General features: G+C 46.0%; 1 protein-coding gene across 1 annotated transcript in view; it reads left to right on the forward strand.

The window, feature by feature from the left end:
• Nucleotides 1-4,340: 4,340 nt before the first annotated feature.
• Nucleotides 4,341-19,923, forward strand: part of RBM19 (RNA binding motif protein 19) — a 150,142-nt gene continuing 134,559 nt past the window's right edge. The window contains exons 1-8 of the mRNA XM_008577257.1: nt 4,341-4,392; nt 8,452-8,634; nt 10,423-10,542; nt 10,720-10,758; nt 11,077-11,269; nt 12,206-12,480; nt 14,415-14,495; nt 18,301-18,379. Coding sequence (XP_008575479.1) covers nt 4,357-4,392; nt 8,452-8,634; nt 10,423-10,542; nt 10,720-10,758; nt 11,077-11,269; nt 12,206-12,480; nt 14,415-14,495; nt 18,301-18,379 — 1,006 coding nt within the window. The 5' untranslated portion in view covers nt 4,341-4,356. The remainder of the gene's footprint in view (nt 4,393-8,451; nt 8,635-10,422; nt 10,543-10,719; nt 10,759-11,076; nt 11,270-12,205; nt 12,481-14,414; nt 14,496-18,300; nt 18,380-19,923) is intronic.

Raw genomic sequence — 19,923 nt, forward strand, 5'->3', positions numbered from 1 at the left:
ACACCTTGATCTTGGACTTCTAGCTGTTAGAACTGTGAGACTAAATTTCTAGATGTACAGCAGTCCTAGCAAACACACACAATAGTATCACCATGTCCACCCTCCTTTTCTCACCCCAGCAACAGCACATATCACACACCCTTTAGTATTTGCTGCTTTCTGTCAACAGTATGTCTCAGAGATGGTCCCGTGTGCTGGTTACTCTGCAACAGCTCGTCTCCCATCCACTGTCCCTGGTCCCCGACTCTGTTCTGTGCCCCAGATGCTACCTGTGGGGACTGTGTCACTTGTCACATCTACACCTTCTGGTTGGTTTAGCCAATGGGAGGCTCCAGCAGGAAACTGGAGGTGAGGAGAGAAAGCGGGACAGGGTATTTATCCCCAACATACACACATACACACCCTCTGTGATTCTTCAGTGGTCATTATCCCTCTACAACTACAGCCCTTGTACAGTCCACCTCTCATCTGTCCACAGCTCCTGCCCTCACTGAGCTCCAGGGAGGAAATGCCCTCCTCTATGCCCTCAGACCTGGGGTGCAACAGCTCCTCCCCACTGCTACTAGGCCCTGGTGTTTGACCACTGTGTTGGTTCCCTTAACCCTGCCTGCATTAGTTTCCTGTGGCTGCTGTAACAAATGACCACAAACTGGGTGGCTTGAAACATCAGAAAATTATTCTCTCACAGTTCTGGAAGCCAGAAGTCTGAAATCAAAGAATCATCAGGACCTTGATCCTTCTGAAAGCTGTAGGAGAAAATCCTTCTTTGCTTCTTCCGGCTTCTGGTGGCTCCAGGTGTTCCTGGGCTTGTGGCAACATCATTCCAATCTGCCTCCATCTTTACATGGCCTTCTGTGCATGTCTCTTATAAGGACACTTGTCACTGGATTTAGGTTCCACCCAGATAATCCAGGATGATCTCATTTTGAGATCCTTAATTATATTTGCGAAGACCCTTTTTCCAAACAAGGTCACATTCGCAGGTTCCAGTGTTCAGGATGTGGACATATCTTTGTGGGGGGGGGGGAGCATTCATCCCACCTCTGTAAATAATCCCTGCCCACACCTCTGTAAATAATCCCTTCTTTAGATTCTCTTCAATTAAATCCCTTTGAGTGTGCCACTTGTTTCCTGCTGGCTGATGTATTTCCTTCGAGAACATATACAACTGCCTAGCTCACTCATAGAATTTCCTTGAATCAACAGAACTTAATTTACAATTAGCATTTACTGAACTCCTGTTACTTGTCTCCTCCTGGTGTCTAGTGTGATGCATTTCAAAGGTGGATCAAATGGGGCCCCTTTGGCAACACAACGTGGAGGCAACAAGCAGCCCATCTGTAACTCTAAATCAGCCCAATATGTTCCTAACAGCGATTTCTGAAGGTTTATGCTGTGGCAGACACATTGAGTCCCTGTGTTTGGGGCTCAGTGAGGAAGAGATCTGTTCAAAGACACTATGTTTGACATGGTTTTAGAGAATGGTTGTGGGTGGGGGTGGCTTCAGAAAGATATATGAATGGTCAAAAGCACATTAAAAAAAAAAGCTCATTTCATTAGCCATTAGGGAAATACAAATCAAAATCACTGAGATGCCACTTCACACCCACTAAAATGGCTATAATTAAAAAGACATAATAACAAATGGAGGAGCTGTGGAGAGACTGGAACTTTCATGTATTGCTAGTAGGAATGTAAAGTGGTGCAGCCACTTCGAAAAACAGTTTAGCAGTTCCTAAAAAGGTTAAACATAAAGCTACCATATGACCTGGCAATCTCACTCCTAGAAATATACCCAAGAGACATGAAAACAAATGCCCACACAAAAATTTATACAGGGATGTTTATAGCAACATTATGCATAATAGCCACAAAATGGAAACAACACAAATGTTTACCAACTGATGAATAGATAAATAAAATGTAGTATATCCATACATGTAATATTATTCAGCAAAACTGGAATGAATTACTGACACATGCTGGAATATGGATGAGCCTTAAAAACAGTACGCTAAGTGAAAGAAACCAGACACAAGTGACCACATTTCATATGATTCCATTTATACGAAATGTCCAGAATAGACAAATCCATGGAGACAGAAAGTAGATTAGTGGTGGCCTGAGACTAGAATATGGATGAGCCTTAAAAACAGTACGCTAAGTGAAAGAAACCAGACACAAGTGACCACATTTCATATGATTCCATTTATATGAAATGTCCAGAATAGACAAATCCATGGAGACAGAAAGTAGATTAGTGGTGGCCTGAGACTAGAGGGAGGGAGGAATTGGCAGGTGACAGCTAAAGGGTCCAAGGTTTCTTTAGCGGGTGATGAAAATGTTCTAACATTGATTGTGGTGATGGTTGCACAACTCTGTAGATATACTAAGAACCACTGAATTGCACACTTTAAGGGAGTGAATTGCATACCATGTGAATTACATCTCAATAAAGCTGTTAACAACAACCAAAAAACAGATGGCAGGATGAGTGTCTTTCAGGTGAAAGAAATTGCAAAAGCTTGGGAAGAAGTCCAGAGCAGCTGAGGAACTGTAGAACTGTAAGTGCCTGAACAGTAAGGAAGTAGGTCATTCAGGAAAGGAAACGGGCTCTTTCATAAGACACGCCCCCATCTAACAGTGGGTACCGAAAATACTCAGAGCAGTAGGAAGGTAATATCCCAGGCGCTTTACGTTCTTACAGAATCATCTGTAAGAACAATAGGACAATACAGAATCATCTCCACTTTACAAAAGGCTCACAGAGGCTAGTTTGGCCAAGATCTCTTAGCTAACAGGCTGGTGGGCCGGGATTTCAAAACTCAGCAGGAACTGCGGCATAATACTGTGGGGATGAAGGTGAAGGCATAGGCCCTCATTGCCGGGGCCTAAGCAGCCCCCAGTTCAAATCCCGGATTTTCTACCTAATACGNGTAGTATATCCATACATGTAATATTATTCAGCAAAACTGGAATGAATTACTGACACATGCTGCAATATGGATGAGCCTTAAAAACAGTACGCTAAGTGAAAGAAACCAGACACAAGTGACCACATTTCATATGATTCCATTTATACGAAATGTCCAGAATAGACAAATCCATGGAGACAGAAAGTAGATTAGTGGTGGCCTGAGACTAGAGGGAGGGAGGAATTGGCAGGTGACAGCTAAAGGGTCCAAGGTTTCTTTAGCGGGTGATGAAAATGTTCTAACATTGATTGTGGTGATGGTTGCACAACTCTGTAGATATACTAAGAACCACTGAATTGCACACTTTAAGGGAGTGAATTGCATACCATGTGAATTACATCTCAATAAAGCTGTTAACAACAACCAAAAAACAGATGGCAGGATGAGTGTCTTTCAGGTGAAAGAAATTGCAAAAGCTTGGGAAGAAGTCCAGAGCAGCTGAGGAACTGTAGAACTGTAAGTGCCTGAACAGTAAGGAAGTAGGTCATTCAGGAAAGGAAACGGGCTCTTTCATAAGACACGCCCCCATCTAACAGTGGGTACCGAAAATACTCAGAGCAGTAGGAAGGTAATATCCCAGGCGCTTTACGTTCTTACAGAATCATCTGTAAGAACAATAGGACAATACAGAATCATCTCCACTTTACAAAAGGCTCACAGAGGCTAGTTTGGCCAAGATCTCTTAGCTAACAGGCTGGTGGGCCGGGATTTCAAAACTCAGCAGGAACTGCGGCATAATACTGTGGGGATGAAGGTGAAGGCATAGGCCCTCATTGCCGGGGCCTAAGCAGCCCCCAGTTCAAATCCCGGATTTTCTACCTAATACGACTTTGAGAGATTTGCTTTATTAGTCTGGTTCCCAGTTTACCCGACTGCAAAATGGGGGTGTTCATTTCCAATATGCACATTCTAATAATTTACACAAAATGCTCAATAATTGATTCCTGGTGCCTGGCAGCCTCTCTAAGCCTATTTCTTCATCTGTAAAAGGGAGGCAAGAGTCCCCAGTCCTGTCTGTATTCTCAAGGCTGTCTATAATAAAATAGGAAACGGACGAGAAAAACGATAGCCGCGACTGCGTAGCCCTCAGCACTGCGCTAACCCCGCGCAACCCCCCGCCCATGGTTAGGAACTGGCGGTCCGCCAAAGAGCCAGCGCCTGCGCAGAATGCAAGCTCTGGCCCGCCCCTTGGCTGCTGTGACTTCCTTGGGCAACTCTGGTTTGGCCACGCCTACTTCCGGATGGGGCAGCCTTACGCCTCGGCCACGTGACTTCGTTCCGGCTTGCCAAAAATGGCGGCGCCCTAAGTGGCAACGTGAAAGTTGTTGGTGGAAGACGCTGTCCAGTCGTGCTAAAATCAAAACAGTGGGGACCGTGCGCCATGTCGCGACTGATCGTGAAGAACCTCCCGAATGGGGTGAGTGCAGAGCCAGGCCTTGAAAATCTGAAAATGAAATCAGCCTGGAGCTGAGGAGTGGGGAAGAGGTGGCTGAGAGCATTGAGCGATATTCGCTCTGGGGCGGGACTTGGGGCGGATTAGAATCTAAAGGGGGCAGGATCCTGGGTTTATCCACGTTTAACCGCTGGGAAAAGAGGAATAGTGACCGCTTAAGGTTGCGTGGCCGGCTGGTGGGTACCTGATTCCCAACCCGACATCTCTTTTCCCAGGGAGGGGACAACCTCCACTTTGAGTGGAGTGCCTTGCTCCGACTTCTCTCGACCGATCACGTTTGTTCGTTTTTGTTGATCCGTGACTAGGTCAGACATTAATACGAGGGTGTTTCAAAAGGTTTGTGGGAAAATACGATTAAAAAATACGAGTCTTTCTGGGCCGGCCCGTGGCTCACTTGGGAGAGTGCGGTGCTGATAACACCAAGGCCCCGGGTTCGGATCCCATATAGGGATGGCCGGTTCGCTCACTGGGTGAGCGTGGTGCTGACAACACCAAGTCAAGGGTTAAGATCCCCTTACCGGTCATCTTAAAAAAAAAAAAAAAATACGAGTCTTTCCATGAACGTTTTGAAGACCCCTCCTAATCCTCTTCCATTCCGGAGACTGTCGGGGAGGCATATGGGAGTATTAGTCTGAGGACCTGCGTTCCAGTACCCGTTCCTGTCTTTAGGGCAGTTAGGAATACTGAGTGGGCGTGAAGGGGTTGACACCATTTATCCAGTAAGTGGGGAAGGGGTGACCCAGTCATACTTTTCTGTCTCCCTAGAGCCCAGCACAGAATCTGGCACATGGTAAGCATTCAATTAAAACATACTGGATAAATGAGTGAAGAAATAGACGATTGGATGCAGTGTACTGGAGTGGATCATCCTTCCCATTTCATTATAACTTTTCTTGGATGGAGAGCCCCCACACCACTGGTGTGGCCTGTAGCGTATTCCCAAAATACAAAATGAGCCATTTGGATGATATGAAAATGTCATCTGTACTCTTCATTCTACCTCTTGGGAATCTCCTTAGAGAATACAAAGCCATTTCTGTTTCATTGTTGTGAATTTTTACTTTCCTCATTTTTTTTTTTTTTTCTTCTTCATCAGGTGGTAGGGACCTATGATACACGGTTTTAAAAATTCAAGCAGGTATAGTAGAGTATAAAATGAGAAGCAAAGTCTTTACTCAATCCCACCCTCCATCTCCAGGAGTACCCATCTTCATTGGTTTGTACCTAGGTCTCCTCATATGCATCTCTGTATATTCAAATATTGTGTTCTCTCCATTTCTTGACCTGTTTATCCCAGTGACTATCTGCTGAGTCCTCACTATGAAAGATGAGGAACTTAGATCGTCTGCTTCTCCCCTCCAATCTCTGTAGTATTATTGTTTTTAATTCTTCCATCATTCACTCTAAATAGTATACTTTAAAAATGTCTATCATTGATCCATCCATCAGTTTTAGACAGTGTCTCTTTATGCCTCACTTTTCTTGACCTGTTTATCCCAGTGACTATCTGCTGAGTCCTCACTATGAAAGATGAGGAACTTAGATCGTCTGCTTCTCCCCTCCAATCTCTGTAGTATTATTGTTTTTAATTCTTCCATCATTCACTCTAAATAGTATACTTTAAAAATATCTATCATTGATCCATCCATCAGTTTTAGACAGTGTCTCTTTATGCCTCACTTCGTTGGATGAGGATTTTAGCATGGCCACCCTTCCTTTCCCTCCCGACCAGTTTTGTTGTGTTTCCTAATGTGGCTGACACTCTACCATTGTTTGTCTTGTCTGATGGACGAAAGAATTATTAGCAAAAACAATAATGGTAGTAACTAACACTTTGAGAGTTTACTCTGTGCCAGGCACTGTTCCAGGTGCTTTTAGGTAAAGTAACTTATTTAATCTCACTCATAACCTTGTGAAATAGGTTCTATTATTATGCCCATTTTAAAGGTGAAGAAACTAAAGTGCAGCAAGGTAAAATGATTTGCCTGAGGTCACACACAGGTGGTAATTCATGGGGCAGGGATTGAATTGAAAAATCTGGTTCTAGAATTTGCATTTTTGACCACTTACCTCATACTGCCTCTCTTAGCATGATTGCATTCACTTGTCTTATTCTTCATCAAATAAACATTTAGTAGTGTACAGTACTTGTGATGTTGCTGACATCGTTCCCACTTTTATGGAGCTTGCAGACTAGCAGAGGAGGCAGACACCACAACGTTGTGATGCAGGGTACAGGGATTGAAGTATGAACTGGGTGCTGTGGGAGGGAAGAGGAAGTTAGTAATCTGAGGGATCCCATATGAGGGATCTAGGAAAGGCTTCCTGGAGGAGAGGAGATGATTGAACTGAGAATGAGGAGCCAGGACCTGTCTGGGAAGATGTCACCCTAGAGAAGGTCCATGGTAAAACCTCAGAGGTGAGAAGCATGGAAGGCTGTGAGAAGTTTGGCAAAAGTGGGACCAGAGCCAGATCATGAAGAATCTCGTGTTTTACTGTAGATGCCTGTCCTTGAGCCTTTGGTGCTAGAAAGTCACCCAAAGGTTTTTGGCAGAGGACTGATGGGATCAGACTTGAGTAAGGTCTCTCCCAGGTAATGGGAACGTGAATTCACTGTCTTTTATACATCTGAGCTAAGTCACAAACCTTGATTCTGTTGACCTTGGGCAGATCATTTATCTTCTGAGTTCCATTTTCTCTTCTGTGAAATATGGATAAAAATTCCTAACTCATAGAGTGACAGTGAGATTTTAGAATTCAGAGTTATTAAGAAGTTGCCTCAGAAAATGTCTTCTTCCTTCCAACTGGGCTGCCAAGGCCTCTAGCTTTTTGCATTTGAAAAGCTTGCTTTGGCCATTTGTGGGGCCAAGTGCCTCCTCAACCCTACTACCACACACAAAAATCTCCCAATATCTGCTTAGAAAACTCACTGATTTGTGAGGGTGGCCTGGCTGGAGTGAGGAAGGTGGGAAGCCAAGAACCAGTTTTCTATAATGTGGAGCTTCTTGACCAAACTATAATAATATTAATGAGTTAGTTTTCTATTGCTACTGTAACAAACTACCCTCAAACTTAGTGGCTTAAACCATACAAATTTATCTGACATTTTTGGAGGTCAGAAATCCTAAAATCAAGGTCTTGGCAGGGCTGCAGTCCTTCTGGAGGCACTAGGGGAGAATCTGTTCCTTTGTCCTTTTCATGTTCTGGAAACCACCTGCCTTCCTTGGCTCATGGCCATATCCTTTGTCCTCAAAGCCACTAGCATAGCATCTTCCAGGCTCTCTCTGCTTCCATCGTCACTTCTCCTCTGACTCACCTTTGAAGCCGGAAGCATATCATCTTCCAGTCTCTCTCTCTCCATCTCCATCTCCCTCTCCTCCCACCACCACTACATCTCTTCTCTCTTACCTGGTCCCATATGCACACCCCCTCACCCCCACCCGCCCCCCCACTTACAAGGACCCTTGTGATTATGTTGGGTCCACCTAGATAATCCAGGATAATCTCCTCATCTCAAGATCCTTAATCACATCTTCAGAGTCCCTTTTTTCTATGTAATATAACATATCCACAGGTCTCAGGGATTAGGATGTGGACATCTTTTGGGGGGCTCCATTATTCTCTCTACCACATTTAGCAAACATATGTAGTGTACCATGTTTGTTCATTTATTCATTCATTCTGACAAGCATTTATTCGATATCTACTGTGTTGTAGCAGCCATAAGCTGCTTTTGTCATTGGTCTTATCCTCGTAACAGCCTCACAGGGTAGGAAGATAATGTTTACAGCCATTATGAGTCCTGATTTCCTCATCAGTGAAGTGGGTAAGGGGCTTTGTCAAGCCCACACAACTCGTAAGTGTTAGAGTCAGAGCTGGAACCTGGTCTGACTAGAAATGTACACCCTGCCACTTCCTTGTTTAAGTCACCCCTGGATACGGTGACCTTGAGTTTCTGACCTATTTTGTCCCCTTACTCTGGGGACTCCCCAGTGCCTTCCTCATTGCACCTCTCCATTGTAGATGAAGGAGGAGCGATTCAGGCAGCTGTTTGCCGCCTTCGGCACGCTCACGGACTGCAGCCTGAAGTTCACCAAAGACGGCAAGTTCCGCAAGTTCGGCTTTATCGGCTTCAAGTCCGAGGAGGAGGCCCAAACGGCACAGAACCATTTCAACAAGAGTTTCATTGACACATCCCGGATCATAGTGAGTAAGCAGAAGCCTGGCCCCTGCCTGCTCGTTGAAAGTGACGCCACTTGATCTTTCAACACTCAGGTCCAAAGACTGTCCCCCTTCAGACTGTGATGTCCTTGGTCTGCCTCACTGGTTCACACACTTTCTTGTGCCTAAGAATCACCCGAGAGCTTGTTAAAACAGTTTCCTGGGCCCATCCCCAGAGCTGCTGGTTCAGAACATGAAGTGGGGCCCAAGAATTTGCATGTCTGATGAGCTCTCAGGTGATGGCCTGTGCTGCTGGCCCAAGGACCACACTTTGAGAAGCACAGGTCTACATTGTCTGTTCACTCACCCATTTGGCAAGCACTCAGTGAGCTCCCACTCCATGCTGGGAATTTAGAGAACTATGTGGTACCCTGGCTTCTGTCCTCATGGAGCCAGCTGCCTATGGGAAGGCAGGGGATGACAGGTGAATGGATTGCTTTTGTTCAGTGTTGTCGGTCCCGGGGTGGGAGAACAGAGAGGCCCCCACCCTGGCCAGGGAAGAGTCGGGAAAGCTTCCTGGAGGAAAAGATCCCATACAGGTCACTGATGTGCATTTAATGACTTGGTAATACATCTCGCACTTTGTTGAGAAGGAAGCAGCAGATGATGGACAGGTGTTCATCTCATGATCTGATGTATGCACAACCCTGTCCTTTGATGATCTATATGTGTGTGATATAAGCATAAAGGGCCATAGGGCAGGATTTTTACTAAAATATTAATTTCTGTCTCTGGGTGGTAGGAATTACAATAATTTTTTCATAACATTTATTGTATCTCTTTTTTTTGTTTGAATTTTTTGCCATGAGCACATCATTATTACAGAAGGAATAAAACTTGAAAGTCCATCCAGAAGGGGTGTAACCAAATGGCAGCCCCATCCCTGCGGGGCAGTGGTTGGCTGACCAGTGTTGGCCTTGACTGTGGCTGGGAGTGGCTTGTGGTGGGGTGCCCACCACAGGCTCCTAGTGGGGCCATCACTCACAAGGGTCATCTCAGAGTGCATTCCGGAGTTGTTAGGGCCACAGAGGTACATCAGCTCGGGCTGGATACTCAACACTCTTCCATGTCCCCCATGGTCACCCTATTTTCCCCATTACCCTAGAGTTGTTCTTTGGGGCCAGAGGAGCTCACCTCACCATAATCAGAGTAATGCTGGAAGCCACTGGCCTGTACTGCCCTGCGCCAGGCCCTGGCTGAGCACTCGTCTGTGTCCTGTCATTCCAGCCTCTCAGCTTCCCTTTGAGTGAATCGGGCTGCAGAGTTCAGAGACTCCCTGAGTTCCAGTCTCTACTCTATCACTCACTGCCTGGGGGCCCCTGGCAAGCTACTTCACTTCTCTGTGCTTCAGCTTCCTGACTTGTGAAGTGAGGAGAGTAACAGCTCCTGCCTCGCTCTGTTGTGAGGCCCAGCACGTTAGAACTTGGAGAGCACAAGACAGTGCCTGGCATGTGCATTTCCTCAGCAAATGGTAACTATTACTATAGACTCATATGCGGCTACTTCAAAAAGTTCATGGAACGATTCATATTATCTTTTAATTCTGTTTTTCCATGAACTTTTTGAAGTATCCTTGTAATAATAGACTGTTGTAATATGATGTTACAGACTTTAAGGAGAAGAAAGCCAAAGCTAGGAGATGATAAGGAGTTTGCTTCAGCTGGCTCAGCTAGCCAGCAGCAATGGCCTGTTTAAAAACCTGTAGCTCCCAGATGCTGAAGGGCAACACCCAGTGCCTGGCAGGTGTGAAAACACCTTCTCTTTCCCACGCAGGTGGAGTTCTGCAAGGCATTTGGGGACCCAACAAAGCCCCGAGCCTGGAGCAAACATGCCCAGAAACCAAGCCAGTCCAAGCAGCCTTCAAAAGACTCTGTTCCCCTGGAAACTAAGAAAGTACGTAGGTGGTCACTCCAGCCCCTGTGCCCAGTGTCAGCAGGGTGGTCACTCCCTGGGAGGGGAGTGAAACTCACTCTTGGATGGTTGCTGAAGGTGGGCCCTCCTGGGGAAACGCAGTTCCATTCCCTCTCCCTTCATCTGTGAATCTTCACCATCTGTGCCTTCTGCTTTCAGGATAATAAGAAGAAAAAGGTAGCAGGTGAACTGGAGAAGGTGAGTGTCCTGTTGAACAAGAAGGAGGGTGACAGCAGGCGGGAGAGGGTGGACGCTGGCCCAGGCAAACAGAGCGCCATGCCCCTCGTCTCCCGTTGCCATGTCTCTGTGGCTTCTTAGTCTTGTCTGGTGAAGAGTCCACTCTTCCTTCCTCACCTGACCCAGCTGACCCTCGGGGCCTGTTAGAGATGGGGGCATGTGAGCTTGGAGGATGCTCTGACCCTCCTGCAAGTTAGAAAGGTTGAGCCCTGCCTGAGCCTTCTCTGCCTCTTCCTCCCTCTTCCCATGACCCTGCTGCCCCTGCTCTGTTACCACCAGCTGAAGGAAGATACCGAGTTCCAGGAGTTCCTGTCGGTTCACCAGAGGCGGACACAGGCAGCCACTTGGGCAAATGATGTCCTGGACACCGAGCCCTTGAAAGGGAAGAGCAAACCAGCTAATGACTACCTGAACTTCGACTCTGATTCAGGGCAGGAGAGTGAGGAGGAGGGAGCCGGGGAGGACTCAGAAGGTGAGGGCAGGTGTGTGCTGTGCAGGTGCTGTGCCCCTGCATATGCTCCAGCATGTGCCGGGCTGTGCCTGCCGTCTGTGCCAGACACTGCACTCAAGCTCCCTCTATAAGTGCACTGTTGGGTATGTTATACCATGCTACAGAGAGAAGATGGGGAAGGGGGACAGGGGAGTGGTCAGGGAAGGCCTCACTGAGGATGCAGGGGAGTGAACACTTGTCCTCAGGGGCTCACGGCGTGATGGGGATGGTAAGAGAGTAGTCCCAGCACAGAGTGATGGGCGCTGCATTCCAGGATGATCAGGAGTCGATGTTGGTTTAAAGGTGAGAGAATGTGAGTTTTATGACTGGTAAAGTTTCTGTACTAAGCTGAGATCCAAAGGTCTCACAGGACTTGAGACACAGGAGGGGAGGGAAGGGAAGGGGCTTCAGGCAGGGGAACAGCATCGCAGAGGCAAGGGGAATGCATGGGCCTGAGGGACTCATCTTGGTTAGGATGGCCGGAGCTGGAGGAGCTGGAGGAGCTGGAGCTGGAAGGGGAAGCCAGTCAGCTCACCCGCCTGGATGAGAAGGAATTTGGGTTTCGCCTTGAGCATTTGGAAACCAGTGGAGGGTGTTAAGCAGAGAGTGAAAACCCTGTATATATACTCTTAGAAACATAAAGGATGGATTGGGGCAGGCAAGACGCAGGGAGAGGGAGCCACGCAGCAGGGAGCCACGCAGCTCTCGTCATGTGGCTCATATAATATCAAAACCAGTAGCCTCACCCCATTTGATGCTGCTCTACAGAGGACTTATCGGGGCTGCTGGATATAGGGCCTCTGTCGTGGTGGGCATGGCGCCTCTGGCCACTCCCTGAGGGGACCATCTGCCATACACTGCCCCTTGTTTCTTGTTTGTACCCAGCTGTTGCTGATCCCAGCCTCCCTGTTTTTCCAGAGGAGGATGGCCTTGAACCAAAGACAGCTGTGCAGAAGGAGCTGTCAGACATGGATTACCTGAAATCCAAGATGGTGAAGGCCGAGTTGTCCTCTTCCTCAGAGGAGGAGGAGGAGGAGAGCGAAGACGAAGCAGTGAACTGCGACAAAGGGAGTGAGGCTGAGGAAGAGGCTTCCTCCGCTGCCCCAGCCCCACAGGAGAGACAGAGCAGGGGGTGCGGCCAGGAGCACAGGGCCCCATCTGGGAATAAGAGACCACCCAGTGCCCAAGCCCAGGTGCGTATGTATCCAGGAGGCACAGGGGGAGGAGTTCCACCCCTGTGATTGCCCATGGTCCCTGCAGCCCCTTTGTGAGGGGGGGGTAACATAGAGCAAGCAGCCTGCAGTCTACAGACTTGCTTTCACGTCTCTGTCACCGCTTGCTTGCTCTGTGACCCTGGCAAGCACTTCTCTCATTCCACCCCTGTGATTGCCCATGGTCCCTGCAGCCCCTTTGTGAGGGGGGGGTAACATAGAGGAAGCAGCCTGCAGTCTACAGACTTGCTTTCACGTCTCTGTCACCGCTTGCTTGCTCTGTGACCCTGGCAAGCACTTCTCTCTGCGTTCATCTCCTGTTACTAACCTGGAGAGACTGCTTGCCTGCTGAAGTCGTGGGGTGTGAATGAGCCAGATGATGGCTATGAGCTTGTCATACCTTTGTGTTTTAAAAAGGTAGGCAGATGTGAGTGAGTCGATCATTGATACCCACAGATAAGATTAACTGAGCGCTTACTACGTGCTGGGGACCGGACCCACCATGTCATTGAATCTCATCACAGTGTTGTGGGGCAAGTATTCTGGTTCCATGTGAGGAAACTGAGGACAAGAGAAAGGAAGTGACTTGCCCAAGGTCATGGCTGGGAAGGGGGGTCAGGACACGGACCCAGGTCTGCCCAGCTCTGAAGTCTAGATTATAAATGTGGGTACCATCCTCGAGAGCAGCCACTTCGTCTCTTACCTGAGAGCTCTCTCTGCTTGCTAGACAGGGCAGCATGACACATTGTGTGGGTCCCCATTCCATCTCCCTGCGAGGCCTCTTCCCCTGCCCTTCTTTTAGGTTCATATGAGATGAAGGGAGACTTCATGCCCCTTCTTTCTTTACCCTTTCCTCTTCTTTCTCCCTCCTTTCATTTTCCACCCCTGCTAATGACCACACTCTGCCTTTTGTCCAAAAAATGTTTATTTCGGAGAGGTGGTAGAGTATGGAAAAATCAGAGAATTAAGGGTTTAAGTCCCAGCTCCAATTTTAATAGCTGTTGGATATTGGGTAGGATACTTCACCTCCACAAGCCTCTAATCCTTATCTGTGAAATGGCGTTCATGGTGCACCGGTCCCTGCTGTTGGTTTCTGAACCGCCTGTGCCTAAGTATATGCTGGAATTCAGAAACTTTCAGATTTCAGGAAGATAATCTTACGTGACATCATACCTCCAGCAAGGCCTGGGATAGCACCCCATAATCAAGCACATTAATATTTCTGCAGTGAAACCAGAAATGATCACGTGTGCACATGCGATAAATACAAGGGGTCTTCAAAAGTTCATGAAAAGATGGGTATTTTAATTCTATTTTTCCACAAAGTTTTTGAAGTATGCTTGTAGAAGCTGTAAATTGGCTCACATCAGCTCAGAGTAAGCTTTGCTGGGAAATGAGTTCAAGTCGGGCAGGTTTTGATGCCAAATGACTTACCAAAAGCTTAGGTTTTTCGGAGGTCTTTGGACTCCAGAATTACAGGAAAAGATCCTGAGCCTGTAGTCCCTATGGGACTGTTTTAAAGATTCACTAGGACAGTGGCATCTGCAGAGTGCTTGGCGTGGTATCTGGCACAGAGGAAGCCCTACATGAGCGGGAGTGAACATCACTGTGCTTCAGGGCTCCTTCCCATTCCCTGTGGCCTTCCTTGTAGCCCAGGCCTCCTGTTAGCCTGCCCGTAGCTTGCTGGGCTCTGATCACAGCCCTCATCTCAGGGATGCAAATGGAGGCTTGGCAGCTCCCACCTCCACGCTGGCCAGACTCTCCATCCACAGCAGGCACGGATCCTTGCCAGCATTCCCCACCTCCCCCTGCTGTGGCACTTCCTCCAGCACTGAGATGTCCTGGTCTGCTGCCTCCTGCAGCTGTACTAGGGAACTCACTGTGGCCATTTCTGTTTGTTCTTTGCCATCATTCAGACAGAGAAACCAGTGAACCAGAAGGAACCCACCACCCCTCACACTGTGAAGCTGCGGGGAGCCCCATTCAGTGTCACAGAGGTACGTTCTACTGAGGACAAGGGTAAGGAGCCCCAATGGGAGCAGGAGATGAGAGTGGGGATGCCAGGGGCCTTTGATGTATAGGGGCATTAGGATCAGCTGAGGACATGAACTAGAAGAAAGTGGGGGACAAACAGGCTGATAAATAAGATCTCAGGGTCAAGAAACAGGAGTGGTTTTTTTTTGGGTTTTTTTTTTTTTTTTTGTGGTGGCTGGCCTGTAAGGGGAACCAAGCCCTTGACTATGGTGTTACAAAGCTGCACTCTAACCGACTGAGCTAACCAACCAGTCCATTTTTAAGGTTTTGACATGGAGCATCAGTTGCCCTCTGGAAGTGTTGTTAATTTATACTCCCTTTAGCAGAGTGCGAGAGTGTCCCTTTCCCTCGACCCTGGTTATTATTAATGGTTTGACCTTTATGAATATGACATGCAAAAATGGCATCTCAGTTTAATCCGTGTGTCATGTGCCACGTAATGATGTTTAAAGATCATGTATATGATGGTGTTCCCATAAGACTAATGGAGCCAAAAAATTCCTATCTGCTGGTGATATCGTAGCCATTGTAAAGTCGCAGCACAATGGATTACTCACGTAGGAGCCATAGATTATACCATAGAGCCTAGGTGTGTAGTAGGCTATACCATTTAAGTTAGTGTAGGTACACTCTTATGTTCACACAATGACAAAATTGCCTGCAAAGGAAGACTCTTCCTAAAAGACCCTGAAAAATATTCTGAAATTACAGTAATTAAAATATTTTGCTTCAGGTAAAGGAGTTGACAGGTTAAAAGAAACACAACAGAATCCAGGAACAGATTCAAATGTATATATAGGAATTTAGTTTAGGATAATGGGGGTTATTCATGTCAGTGAAGAGAGGGGTGATTATTGGTGAATAGTAACGGGAGAGCAGTTAACTTTAGTGAAGAAAAAACAGAGGGACCACTGCCTTACTCGTCATAGCAAGAAAGATTTCAGATGCATGAAGGATTTAAGCTTCAAAAAATGAGACGATAAAAGTTGTAGGATTATGTATGGGTTATTAATAACCTTGGAATGAAAAATGCCTTTCTAATCAATTTGCAAAACTTGGCAGCCATAAAGAAAAAGACAGACTAATTGACTACATATCGATGAGAACTTCTGTAAGGCAACAAATGTCATAAAGTCAAAAGACATACCACAGACATTTGTAACAAACAACAGACAAAAATCTAATTTCTTTAATTTATGGATAGATTTTTTTAAAAGGGCATGTGACCTAATAGAAAAATGAACAAAGCATAGGAGGTCATCCAAGAAAAAAACCAGCAAATGGCCAGCACAGATGCTTGAATTCACTCATAATTATTATTATTATTATTATTATTATACTTTGATCCAGTCACTGAAGTTAGTGTTTTACATGTCTTATTTTATTTAATCCTCTCAACAGTACTTTTGAGGTGGGTTAAATAAGTAGACTCTTTGGAGTTATACATGAAAGAAAACTTGATCCAAATTGTTTTAACCAAAAAGTGGATTTATTAGCTCATGTAACTAAAAAGTCCAGTAGCAGTTTGGCCTGACTTTTGGCCTGATTTAATGCAAGACCTGTTTTCTCTCTTAGTCCATTTTCTCTCTGTTGACTCCGTTCTTAGATTGCATCTTTCCACATGATGCAAAAATGTCAGTATGCTTAGTATACATCCTGTTGAGTTCAAAACTAGTGGGAAAATAACACTTATCTCTGTCCCAAGAATCTCAACAAGTACCATCTTGTCACATTGGCTCAGATGGGTGATACTAATCCCTTAAACAATCCCTGCAGCCTTAAGACTAGCCAGATCTAAGGTACAATCTGCTCAGCCAGAGGCGAAATCAACAACACAACCACCAGATGGGGGGAGTAGCGAGAACTCTAAATTCCAAATGGGGAGCAGTTACCAGAGTAAGATGAGCAGCACTGTTTATAAGCAGCATTATCTGACATTAAGAAAATAAAAGGAGTAAGCTAGCTTCCTTCATCCATAGTTATAGAAGCAGAAGAGGGATCCGAACCCTCGGACGGGAGTGCCGCCGCGCTTCCCAAGCGGCGCACTATCCAGTGCGCCACCGGGCCGGCCCTTCACTCATAATTATTAAAAAATAAAATAAAAATAAAAACTGGAAGATTACATTTTTTACATGCCAAATTGGCAAAAAATTTTAACATTTGATAATAAATACTTTTATACACTGTTGGTGCAGCCTTTTGCCAATGTGGAAGTGTCAGTCAAAATTAAGAATATCCATGCCTTTGATCGATCTATTACCTTGCTAGGAATTTGCACTACAGGTGAATCACCCAGGTACACCAAGATTTGAATGCAAGAATGTTCATTGCAGTGTTCTTTTGTTACTATTTTATTTACAATTTAATGTGTTAATTTATATCACTTTTTTTTATAAAAACAAAAAACTGGATGAAACCTTTCAGCTCCATCACTAGGGAAGTGGATATATCTGTAGTTCTCAACTGGGGATGATTTGCCCTCCAGCAGGAACATGGTAGTGTTTGGAGACATTTGGGGTTGTCACAGCTGTGTTTGGGGAGGTTGTTACTGGCATTTAGTGAGCAGAGGTCGAGGATGCAGGTAAACATCCTGCAGTACACAGGACAGCCCCCCACAACAAGAATGATCAGGCCCTGAGTGTCAGCAGTGCTGAGGTTGACAAACCCTGGGGCAACAACACTGTGGCACATTGAAACAGTGGATATAGTGTGTCATGAAAAAGAATGTACAGTAGGGAAGATCAAGGGAAAGATGCAAAGTATGGAACAGTGTGGGCAGATTCTTTTTTCCCCATCAAAAGGAAATGTATACACATATTACCTAGTGTGCTGGATTTCCCAGTGGACAACTAAAGAGGGAAAAAGTTATTTTGAAAGAATTTGGTAATTTGAAAATATGAAGTGTTAATGTGAAAAATTCAGAACTTTGTTGAGCTTCCATTATTTAGTAGTTATTTGATCTTTAATTATGTATGGTTGCCTGGCCGTTACAGTCTTTTCGGTGCCAGGGCCTGTAAAGGACTTAACCTAGTATACAAATGGAAATGGTTTCACTACTTTTATTTTTTTAAAAAGTCAACAAGAGTGATCTGGTCATTGGAATTATGGCTCATTTTTGTTTTCTTGTTTGTAATTTTTAGTGTTTGCTAAAATTTCATACTCTGTGTGTTTGTGCATTTTTTAAAATGTTTAAATCATGGACATGTCTTGTATGCCTTCATGAGTGTTTAAAAGAAAAAGAATCATGTACATTTACAAAGTAGGGGAATAGTTAAGAAAATGAGGGACCATCTACAATATAATTTTTTTAAGTTTATTACCATGAAATGACATGGAAAAGTGTTCGTGCTTTAATGAGAAGTGTAAAAAGCCAGATTTAACCCCAAGTGTATAAAAAAGGTACTTAGGAAAAAAAGATGAAAAACAATGCCTTAAAATATTGAGGATGACATTAATAGTTTATTTTTATATTATTCACCTCTTCTCCAATGTTGTTTGATTTTTTCCAAGGTAATTATATTTTATGTTGGAGGAAAAATGTGTACAATTTAAAGGAAAGGAGTAAACTGTTTCAGAATTTGCCTCCGGTCACTTTATTGGGTTGTACTTTTATTATTGGATTGATAAAGGGGAAAAATGTTCCTTCTTTTTTTTGTTGTTTTTTTGGCAGCTGGCCTGTATGGGGATCCGAACCCTTGACCTTGGTGTTACAAGGCCATGCTCTAACCAACTGACCTAAAGGGCCAGCCCTGTTTTTTCTTTTTACAGAAGAATGTTCTGGAATTCCTAGCCCCCCTGAAACCAGTGGCTATTCGAATAGTGAGAAATGCTCACGGGAACAAAACAGGTAAGGTCCAGGATGTTCTGGGAGGTCGGTGGGGCAGACAGTGAAGGCGGAAGGTTGGGGCAATTGAATAAGGGAGAAGTTTAATTTAAGGGCATCTTTTTAAAAAAATTTTTTTTTTTTTACCTTTTTATGATCCTCAGTTCTGGATGTGGTTAAATTGCCCAGGATAAGGGTCTGTCTCTTGTCCCTGCCGTTGGCAGCTTAGTATATAGCAACGGAGTTTTCACCTGTGTTTGTTTTCTCCCGCATTCACCCTGCTAGCCTTTGCTTAGTCCAATGGGCTCACCTGTTCTGTTGGAACAGATGCCAGCAAGTCCTGGGGTTTGCCTCTGTCTCTTGTCCCTGCCGTTGGCAGCTTAGTATATAGCAACGGAGTTTTCACCTGTGTTTCTTTTCTCCCGCATTCACCCTGCTAGCCTTTGCTTAGTCCAATGGGCTCACCTGTTCTGTTGGAACAGATGCCAGCAAGTCCTGGGGTTTGCTGTGCCAAGTCTACTGGCTGCTCTGCTGGTGGGTAGCATCACCCTCTGTCCAGGTTTCCACTCTGGGCAGCCAGCTCTGTCCTTTGGCTTCAGAGCCCCGGGTCTGGCAGACCTGAGACAGGGTATGTGGGCGGAAGGAAGAGTCTGCACTTGGAGTGGTGGGCACTTGCCTATGCCAGCCTGCTGGCCAGGCCAGGGGGCAACAGAGTTGCCGCTTCTCAGAGCACACACAAAGGCCCTATGGCCATGGGGAGGCTGGACACTGCTGGCATGTAGCTTGTTCCTGGCGGGAAGATGCTGGCCTGACCAGAGCAGTCGAGATCTAACTGGGGTCGTGTCTGGGAAGAAAGCGTTTATGCTTTGGGGATGGTCTTGTCACCTTCGTGTTTCTGTGTTTCTTCCCCAACTCTGCTTAGCACTAAAACCCCATTTACCAGGCGGATCCATTCATCCACCCATCCCTCTCCCTTTACAAACGTGTGCAGTAGGAGGTAAGGATAAAGAGCCCCTGCCCAGGTTCAAATCCCAGTGGGGCCAGGTAGGTCCTTGGACAGGGACTTAGCCTCAGTTTCCTTATCTGTGCAGTCAAGTAAGCTTATCTTATCAAGTTGTGATGAGTGAGTTAGTACACGTATAGCATTCAGATCAATGCTGAGCACCTATTGCACACTTCATGAGAGCTGTTAATATTGGTGGTGGTGGTGGCGGCAGTAGCCCTGCTTTCATGGCTCTCTGGAGGCCAGAGGATAGCAGGAAGGGGCATTTTTGAGTTTGAGTTGTCAGGGCGGGGAGAAAACCGTATTGGAGGCTTGGGAGCTGGAGAGAGCTGTACACCAGCATGACGGTTTAGAGGAGCAGTAAAATGCCACTGTGGAAGAGCTGGGAGGGGGTAGGCCAGGCCCCTAAGGCCTTGGGGGCCTCATTAAAGAGTGGGGCTTTGGCCCGCATGCAGGGGCCCACTGGACGCTAGAGCAGGGCAGGGCAGCCATGGGACTTAGGATGGTCCCCTGGCTGAAGGATGCGTCCTGGAGGAGGGCCCGCTAGGAGGCAGGTGGAGACTTT

Source organism: Galeopterus variegatus, unplaced genomic scaffold (genome assembly GCF_000696425.1).
Source record: "Galeopterus variegatus unplaced genomic scaffold, G_variegatus-3.0.2 Scaffold1471, whole genome shotgun sequence".
Classification (NCBI taxonomy): Eukaryota; Metazoa; Chordata; class Mammalia; order Dermoptera; family Cynocephalidae; genus Galeopterus; species Galeopterus variegatus.